Source organism: Vanessa atalanta, chromosome 18, assembly GCF_905147765.1.
Source record: "Vanessa atalanta chromosome 18, ilVanAtal1.2, whole genome shotgun sequence".
In the NCBI taxonomy this organism is placed as follows: Eukaryota; Metazoa; Arthropoda; class Insecta; order Lepidoptera; family Nymphalidae; genus Vanessa; species Vanessa atalanta.
In genome coordinates this window covers 6334444-6345286 of record NC_061888.1, presented here as the reverse complement: position 1 = coordinate 6345286, position 10843 = coordinate 6334444, and the positions used below count along the sequence as shown (strand labels likewise).

The window sequence follows — 10843 nt, the reverse complement described above, 5'->3', positions numbered from 1 at the left end:
ACACAATGAATTTATGAGGGTTCACACATTGTTGGCTCGTGCGATACGTTTCGCCTCAGTCGACTCTACAGGATGAAGTGCCCGAGCTCTTCCAAGCCATTCAATATTTTGTGTTATTTTATTAGTTTATTTAATCTATTATTTCTATCTTAAAAATAACGGTAGTACAGAAGGTACTACTTATATTTCGATTAAAACATTTAATTAATAAGTAATTATATATATCGAACTTAATAATGTTAACGTATAAGAAACGAAATTAATATGTTCATCTTTAGTTTAACTCATCTTAAACAAACGTATATTAACACCTCTTTGTTATAATCCAACATTGATAAAAATAAGAAATAAAATATCTCCCCACTATTTATAGCAGCCTGTAGGAGGGTTGAAACAGCGGCCCGTGGCACGCGCCAGGGTACGCACCCCAGCTTTGACAGCCAGTCCTGTTCCGACCGCCCTGCAGAGCGGACCGCGCACCCCTAACCACGACAAACTCTAAAACTATCACATTCTAAATTCAAATAGACGTCAAACAGTTATCTTTTTAATTTTTTTTTAAATATCCAGCCAGTACAGAAGTGAGCCCAGGGGTGTCGCCGGCTGAGTCAGCAGGAGCACAGGTATGACTCATATGTTCTCTCGCCATAGTAACACCCTAAACTTAATTCGCAAAAGTATACAAAGGTGAAACGTCCAGTAATAAAAGGATTTTCGGTGTTCAATTTTATTTTGTATATCGTGATGAGTTTTGTGTTTTGGTTAAATATATTTTATACTTCTTTCAAATATTTCTTTTGTTTTTAAAATATGTATAATCGTTAATTCGCGTTTTGCGTGTTAAATTAAAAATAAAAATTAAAAATTCGAATTATTTATTTTAATTATTATCATTTTATTCGTTATAATGAAATAACGTTAAGGTACTTAATAATGTAATTAAATAATATACCTTTGCTTGAACTACGAGTAAGTTTGATAACAATTCGCGATGCGCTTGTAAATCTCCTTCGCGGATGTGATGAGGTATATAGATTACATTTTTGTGTTATTGCTCATGTTTTAACGTTAAGATAAACGTTATTTTTTTAATATATCATTCTTTTTATAATACTTGTACCGTTAAAATAGTCCTCTGTATATTGTTGTAAAAAGTTAAATATTTTACATTTTGATACCTGGTGATTCAATAAGCCCTCCTATAATTAATATATAAAATAATTAATATTTAATTTAAAAGTTATTAGCAAATAATTAAGAAGTGCCGGGCCGGTAGTAATATTTTGTGTGTAGCAGTATATGTGAATAAGTCTTATTCGAAAGGCGTAAGATACCTAATTAATACGTACGCGAAAAATCATTGAAGGGTAAAATAATAGTCACGATGTAATTTAAAAATAGAATTACATTTCTTTGGAATACGTACTTATTTTAAATATTATCTATCTTCTATTTTTTTCTTTATAAAAATTTATCTGATTTGGGTTACTTTTGCTACAGGTACTGCGTAAATAATATGACACATATTTAAAAAAATTAAAAGAGTATTCTAAATTATTTGTGTATCCAGAATGTGCATATTCCAAGAACATTGTTAAGTTAAAAGTATCGGTTTTCCAGGAGTCATATGGCTCTTTCGTACAATTTACAGGTCGAAGTTAGCAAGAAACCTGTATAGAGCGGAAATAATATATCCCAAAAGTTTCTCAGTTATTAGTTCGACCAAACTCGTGAAACAAAGTTTCTTATGTAGAAATTTAAACATTTATTGTATTACTTTTAATAAATAATTATTTTATTTGGGATTAATATATTATATCTGTGCCGCATTAGATTTTTATGGTAGTATTTTTTTTTAATTTAATATCCTAAACTTTAACAGCTTAAAAAACTGGCCATCTTGCTTTTTAGAATATTTAAACACAATTTCGCCAAATTGTCTAATTAACTGAACCATACTTATTTTGATATGATAGAATAGAAATTTCTACTACAGGTTTTGCTTGTCTTGTACTAGTCTTGTATTGTAATTTGTAATTTAGTACATGACAGAATTATTTTTAATTTGTCATAATAATAATATTGTTAAATTTTTAATATAAATATAAACTAAGCGGCTTACTATTTGGAAGTAAATGTAAAAAAAGGAGTAACAGAAAAAAAACTAAATTTCATTCAATCAAGTTGCATTAAATCGATGATATATTTATTTTTAAATAGACACGAAAATGACGCGTCTACCATTTAAAACCGGGGCTTGACATAAAAATGTTTCTTCAATAAATAGGCTAGTTTCACCCCTTTTATTACATGCTACCGCTGACCATTTAATGAAGGGTTGGCTGATTTTAAAATAAATTTTAACCCTAGGCCAAGTAACGCGACTAGGCAGGAATGTCGCGTGCCTGTTGATTATCGTATCATTAATAAAGATAATGTATTACTACTTAATTTGGTAAACATATAATTATGACGGGTTTAGTCGCGCGGCTTCGTATTTAAGTATAATTCCATGAAATTTAGAATAATATTTTATAATACATACATGTAAATATTACGTTATGATTAGTCCTTTAGGATCCATCTTACCGTTGGCATACTTTCTAAAGCGATCGGTTAATAGTTCTGACTGTAATATTTAACCACTTTGTCATCTGATTAGTTGACATCATTGGGAGAAGGACCATATTAAAAATATACCTACATTTCCTTTCTACGATCTTCAAGAGATATTCGTAGATATAGATAATCTTTTATACATTTCTTAAATTATATTACCTTTAACAATAATATAAATAAATCAGATTTAGATAAAAAAAAAAACAGAATCAGATTTCGTCTTATTGCTATTATTATATTTTTTATAAAACAATTTTTTTATGATAAGCGGTTAACAATTTTTTTAAAGTAAGTATTAGTGTTTATAATTTCGTGTAATTGTCGATTGAAGTCTCAAACAGTATTTGGTATACAGGCGGACAATTTTCCACTATATTCCATGCATAGATAATTAAATTAGGCGTCATAGTTGATTAGTTACCTTCTGTATTGTATGAAGTAGTTTGCATTGAATATTGAATTTCTCTGATAGTTAACGGAAATAGTGAAACTTAAGATTTCACGGGTGCAAGGCGTGAATCCTTACTACTCAGTTGTGGGTTAAATTCCAGTAGCGAAGTTTACCTTTAACAGATGATTAAATAATTATCAACGAGAATAAAGATTCAATTAAACAATATAACACCTTTAGTGTTTTGGAAAATAAGTGTTTATTTATTAAGTAATATGAACTTTTATAAGTTTTTTTCTAATTGATGCATATAGTATTTACTCATGATGAATGCTTCCTCTGCTTTGAGAATTGGAGCTTATTCGACCGTGTTGCTACAATGCGGATTGGTGGATAAACATGTGGCAGAATTTCGTTGAAATTAGATCGGCAGGTATATTCACACCTTAATACGATATCAATTATAAACACAAATTAAGTACATAAAAATACAGTGGTGCTTGGTTACTTGCCTGGGTTTGAATCCTGAATCATCGTCGATGCACGTGTTCTTACCATTGAGCCATCTCTATGAATATTACATTTATAACTAAAATATTAAAACATTTCGACTAAAAATATTTTACCGTATTAACGTTACGTACGTTACAAATGAAATATACCGCTATCATTTATAAATAATTCCACCATGAATTCGTCATTAGCACGAAACGTTTCAATAACTAACTATCTATTAACACCTTATATTACGATAATTATAGTACGGTGTACACGACGCGACGCCTGAATATTACGTTCAAAAATTAAATAATCATTGATATCTTTGGTGTGTTATTAAATATATAACACATCGCATTAGAAGGATTATATTAATAATCAGTGTCTACTTTTCAAATGTTATTAAACACCTCGAACTACTAGCGCGAAGGATCCATGACAACTTTTTAATATTAACTCGTCAAATTTTAATAAAACACGATTTTTGCCCACTATGTCATATATGTACATAAACAGGCATACGAGTTGGTACTTAAAAAAAAACTCTATAATGTTTTAGGATAAAAGATTTTTTTTTAATACATTAGTTATCGTTTGAAACTAAAACTTTTGAAACAGTTTTGTTTTTTAAGTCAAAATTAAGGTACATAAATGTATTTATTAATATTAATAGTTTGAAAAGCAGGATTGTAAAGAGAGAACGATGAAAACGAATGAGAATATTCGTTTTAATCTTCTTGAAGTGTGATTATTTAATATTTCTTAAACATTTGTGTAGAAGGTAACATAAATTATTTTCATGATAAATATGTACAATATACATATATTTATATAAGAACCGATTTATGAGTAGAATAAGAAATGTTAAACTTAACAGGATAAAAAGATCAAGCCCCGCCCACTGACGCTATCCGCCTACTGCTTAAATAGAGCAGAACACGCCCAATCATTTGAAGCTATTTTCCAAAGCGATTTTTACACGATGAGATTAATCAAGAATATTTTTTTAAAATCAAAATTATATTGATTTTGACAGTATCGTAATAAAAGTACCTATCGGTTTATCATTCATGTAGAATTTTAGAAGCACTTTGAAATTTTTATGATTAAATTAAATGTACAGCAGTCATCGACCTATTTAGCAGACGAGTGAGCTAGTGTAGAGGCACAATTGATATAAAATCTTAGTTCCCAAGGTTGAAGACGCTTTGGTGATGTAAGAGATGATTAATATTTCTTGCAGTGTCAATAACTCAGAGACTAATTGTGGTGGTGACCAATTATGATAAGGTGGCGCATAATAATAATCTAATCTTATCTGCCAATATTTTAAATTAAAAAAATGCTAAAAAAGATGTTTCGAGTAAATGTGTTTTAATATATTGTATCCGTTTTCTTAAATATTGATAAGTTTTGTTTAATCAATCAAAACGAGCTATATATTTTGATATAAAATCATGCATATTAGTAGTTATTTTTTAGTTAGTTTCGAGTTACGAAAACGACCTCGTCTTAAAAGTAATTAATGTTATTTAAAAATGGCTTTCATGTTAACTAAACTAAACTTCATGTAGATAAACAAACAATACATAAATCAAAAAATAGGTAGAGTTACGTTAAAGTTGGTTATTGCATTTTTTGTACCAGCAACGCCCCCCAGTACAAATATAATATAAGCAGTATTTGCATTTTAAATAATTGCGCTATCAAACCTAACCATAATACCGCCATTAAGGCATAACTTATTCATGCTATTTGCTTTAAGTCAAAATACACAAAAAGTATTAAGTAAAAAGGGTCCTGTGCTCGTTCGTTCTAGTCCGCTTTGGTCCCAGTAGGGTAGCGCACAATAGGGAGAGCGTGGGAGCCATCTCGACGACAGTAATTAGACAACATGGTTTAAGTAGCCCCATTCCACCCTACTCTATCAATATTCGAAGCTTCCCAAATGTAATCTCCCGAAAATAATTGTTTTTATCGGAAGGAAATTAGTGAGGAAGATTTTTGTTTCAATTATTAATTGTCATTAACAACTACGAGTGTTTAATTAAGGAAACTATGTATTTAAAGAAACAGATAAAATAAAAAAAAATCGTATGTATTTTTACTCGAATATTTTATTTGATCAGTAATGAAAAACCACAACATAAGTCACATAGGTATATTAAGTCATTTATTATCGTCGGGAAAGTTGCGTCCTTTGTGCGAAATATCAATTTGAAGAAAAGTGCAATTTCGTTAGTTGTAGCACGTTGTTACAATCAACAAAATGGACGCTCTTAACACAAACGAGAGGAGGTGTTACTTTTTTTCGTCTACTCAATTTAATGATATTATTTGTCTCCATTTTAGATATTGTGGAGATATCTTTTATTTGAAGTTTTACTATATATTTTTATTTTTGTTACAGGTAAACAAAAGGAATTTCAATGAAAATATAAAATAATGAACATCTTTATTTATGCGGAATTATTTCTGATTTGTGTGTGAAAATGGAAGCAGCATTACCACATTTCCATCGACTTGCAACTTCTCGATTTTATCAGCAGTACGCTGCACCACCCGTTCGCATTTCGAGCAATTACCTTCATGATTTAATACCGCAACAACATCCAACCCTCCTCCAACAATATTTGGCTTACTACAATGAACCTTTAGTGCCGCTTGACTTATCACTCAAGTCTACCACTCCAATCACTCCACCTTGCACTCCACCGCCATCGCAGAAAAGAAAATCACCCGACGTCAATAAAAATGACAAACCAATAAAGATATTCAGACACTTCGAAGAAACTGACATCAATGTTAATGAGGAGTCACAGGAAAAAACACAAAAGAGAAAGACCGACGACGAAATTTCAAACGACAGCGATAGTCCCGAAGCTAAAAAACTTAAATTTACAAAACAATTTTTCGAGGAACTTCGAAGTTGTCTACCCAATAAAGGCGGCGCTGAGAGCGAAAGAAGTTCACCCGATGTCGTTGAAATTAAAGATGTTGAAGAACGACCGAAAAAGTCACCGAAACCACAACAACCACTGAAAAAGAGTAAAGTAGTTAGGCGTTTAATGTTTGACGAGGATAAAACGTCACCAGTGTCTGGAACAATTATACGTGATCTAGCTGAAGATGAAACTCTAGTGGTTCGTAAGGTAAAACCTATTTATATTTTATTATTTGCTAAAACTATCAAATACAAATCGTTGTAAAGGAACAAAACTTCATCATTTATTCGCATTAAAATAAGTGGAAAAGCTGCACTGAACTGTTAATTAAACGTTCTAACCATAGCATTACTATGGGCCGCGGGTGACTTTCCTTATCGCGTCGGCAATTAAACGCTATGAAATCGCTTACTGTGTTGTGTTTTTGTGCTAATAACAGTTTTAAGGGCGAGCCGCGACGTTTAGAAGGGGTGGGTCTTAAGGACATTAGAAATGTAGTAAATCTTATATTAGAATCTTTTATTTCATACTTACCTGCAATTTAGAAAAATAGGTTTTTTTTGTTATAAAATAAATTGATTTAACAATTATTTTGGCATACTTTTGAACACGTTTCATCAATCATCATTCTCACAACATTTATTTATTACTCATCTTTTAGGGTGATATAGATCCAGCTTTCAATGTTGTTGAAGTAACTGAAGAAGCGAAAGCCCTAATTGCAACAATCGATAATAAACTTGGAAGATATATCTGCAGACTATGCCGACGACTTTATAGCGACGCTTTTGCGTTAGCACAACACCGATGTTCCAGGATCGTCCATATTGAATATCGTTGTCCAGAATGCGATAAGGTAAATATAATTTATGATAATATCACACAAATGTTGGAGAATAATTTAAACTGTTGAGATAGATAACATAACTAGTTCGTAAATTGGTAGATATTGTTTTGTAAAAAATTATAGAGTATACCTATATTATTGATTAATTACTATCAGTTTCGACGATATATTTATGACACACTCATTGAAAAGTGTATTCATGTTGTGTGGGAACGAATTAAACGAGGGTGCCGTTTGTAAACACTTGGCACAATTCCATGGGAATCGCATCGCTCTAACGCTAGCGAAATGTTTGTGCACCTTAATTGATACTTCACGTGGTGCGTGACGGTTGATTGTTAGCATTTATCTCGATGATGGAGCAACGATTAATTATATAAACAATAACAAAGACTTCATTGTGTACGCTACAAAATAAAACTATTTAATATGAATAAAATTAACCTCAATACCGATGCAACTGAGAATATACCGTCGTTATGTACCCTTGCTTCATTAAATATTAATTTTTAAATTCATAATTCGCGTTTATTATTTACATGCATTTTTTGGCATATAATAATTATAAAATCCGGTAAAAATTTTCTTACCACGAAATTTTGGAGTATTTCGAGTATCGTTTTTAATATTGATTTTCTAAGAAATGCCTATTCGAATACCCATCTTTTTATTGCTATAGGTATTCAACTGTCCAGCAAATTTGGCATCCCATCGTCGTTGGCATAAACCACGCGTTCCTGGGGGGAGTAAGCGACGGGAGCCTTCTACTTCTGACGCTGGTCGCTTTCCTTGTCAGAAATGTGGCAAACTATTTAGGCGACAAGCTTATTTGAGAAAACATCTTCTTGCGCATGAACAACCCGACACTGAATCTGAGAAAGAACCGTCGGCATTCCGACAAGTCCACGTGGACTATTCCACTTACCAATCTGTAAGTTAATAGCATAATTCCTCTCTTGAGAACAATTTTTACTTTAGCTACAAAATAATTCAGCCGCATTTGCAATAAAAAAGTATTTATTTAAATTTGTTAACCATAAATATTTATATGGTACAAAAAATAAGACTTTACATCTCCGAGGTATTCTTAGTCTGGTGGTCAAGGTGCTAATGCTTAAAAATATTTGAACAAATCAGCAATAGAACCAATAAAAACGCTAAAAAAAGGTTAATATTTTTTTGTCCTTTTGCCCTTTAGCAGGAACCAACACGTGACAGTAACTTCAATACATTTTGGAACAAAATGCCTTTGGTGGAACCTACATGGGAAGAGTCTCGGAATCGTTGCCCTTCAAATTGTTCCTCAGAAGATTCTCGAAGCTTGGATGTCACGGGGTCGGAGGATGAAGGCGGTGGGATTCAGGAAGGTAGGGACGGGTGACGTCATGTTCTGCGGCCGGTGCCGCGGTTCCCTTACAACATTTCGAACACGCTGTATCCGTATTCGTCGTATGGACACGATAGCGCGGTTTACTTCTCGTAGATAAAGTGAATTCGTTTCTTCGTTACATTTCATTGAAAACAAATATTACATTAAATTATTATTTAGTTTTAGATACTTAAAGTAATTGTAAATGTGTGTGTTTGATCTTTAACTATTCGTAGATTGTAAAACTTTAATAGCGTTAAATAGTAGCGTAGATTATGATATTGTACATATGAAAGATCTCCTACAGCAACATTCCAAATTTGTGTCACACACAGATGTCAAACATCTCTCGTGATTTTAGTATAGATTAATTTCCGTTGCTAATATGTGTATATAGATATCGTAGTTTAGTTATAATTTATAATATATCAATCACAGAAAAAATTATACTATAAATATGTAAGCACTATAGTTAAATTCTTTAACTCGGTCTGAATACAATTTCAAATAATTAAAAAAGTTAAAACATTCTATATCTACAATGATCGAATTGCAACATGAAATATTATTAAAATCACATATTTTCCTTTGTCTATAATTTTTTCTTTTGCTTTTCTTTCAAAATATATTACGTAATATTCTCGTGAGCAAATTGTGTGGCATTGGTTTTCTTAGAGGCAATTTTCCTACCATATTGCATTTCGATCGGCGAGTTACGAAGGGTCACCGCCATCGATCGTCGGTTTGAGCATATTTTTAGATGCACCGGCCCGGTATCTCATAATTTTTTCACCGCTTACCGTACATCGGAATTGAGCTAGGTCGCTGCAAGTAGGCTGTTGATACGTCTACAATACGTACATATACTTGATTTTATTTTATTAGAACAAATCTACAGAAATTATTAAAATTAAACTGAGGCAATTATAACAACTGTCATAGCAGCATAGAGACATAATTTCGTTTAATTTGATTTTAGTTAGTTTTCGTTTTCATTTTGACCTTATCTATTGGTAAGTTTACAAATTTAAAAAATATTTTATAATAGATCTCAATAATAAATCTACTTATTTTTATTAAGTCTTTATGCATTTAAGAAAACGAAAAAAAATTTAGCATCTTTTTTGTATTCAAAAAAAATCTAGTCATTTATTTATTAGTTTAACCAAAGTTCTAGTCATATATTTAAATATATGTTCTGTGTTTGTATTAAACATTATATGTACAAAACACGTCAAATAAAAATCGGTCGAATGAGTTTTATATAACTGCTTACGACTCGATTTCATCTAGTCAAATGTATTTATGTCTAGTCAAGATTATATTTCTATAAAAAAAGATTTTATTTTAACTGATGTTAGTAAGATCTCATTAAAGTCTAGTCAAATAAAAGACTATATTCATTTTAAAATAAATTATTCTTATATTATTTTTTAATTTAATTTTAGTCAAAATGACCTGCTAGTCAATAAATCTGGTCAAGTTAAATATCTTAAAATATATCTTAGAAGCGTGTTCTAGTCATTACGTATAGTATATAAAGTCAATTTATGGATCTCAAAGTCATTACGTCTAGTCATACCAAATATTATATAAATCTAGTCATCGGTTAAAGATCTCAGTCATTACGTCTAGTCATACAATTTTTTTTTTACAATTTAGTCATTCGTTGAAGATCTCAGTCATTAAGTCTAGTCACACCAAATTTTATACAAGTCGATCGTTGATCTCAAAGATTTTCTAGTCATGTCAATTGAAAAAAAAGTTGCTTATAAAATTAATTTAAACGGTTTAAGGTCATATGATAACGTTCTCGAAAACTAATTATATTCCGCACGCAGAAACTTACAGCGACCTATGCCTCCATTGTCTTATTACAAAATTACAAACTTGTGTACACTAATTTTACACGTATAATTAATATTACTTTTTAACTAAATAAATCTAACAAAAAAAAACTTTACATTGAGGTAACATTAAATGATTATAGTATAAAACATATCATTTTAAACTAGACTTATAAAAACGATGTATATATAAATGTATTTTATCTTAAAACGTTTAATATATTATTATTATTATAATTAGAACATAAAGATGTAATATTCTTTAAGAAGGTATCGAGTGGAATCTAGTCAGTGTGTTCTTTGCAACGCGTTCCAAAGATATGTAAA

General features: G+C 30.8%; 1 protein-coding gene across 1 annotated transcript; it reads left to right on the top strand.

Annotated features, from left to right (window-relative positions):
- Window positions 1-5994: 5994 nt before the first annotated feature.
- LOC125071121 (zinc finger protein 200-like) lies at window positions 5995-8681 on the top strand (the record flags this gene model as incomplete). Its single annotated transcript, XM_047681211.1, has 4 exons — window positions 5995-6660; window positions 7115-7309; window positions 7980-8231; window positions 8502-8681. Coding segments are annotated over 4 exons (1293 nt in total), but the record flags the coding sequence as incomplete, so codon positions are not given.
- Window positions 8682-10843: the final 2162 nt, after the last annotated feature.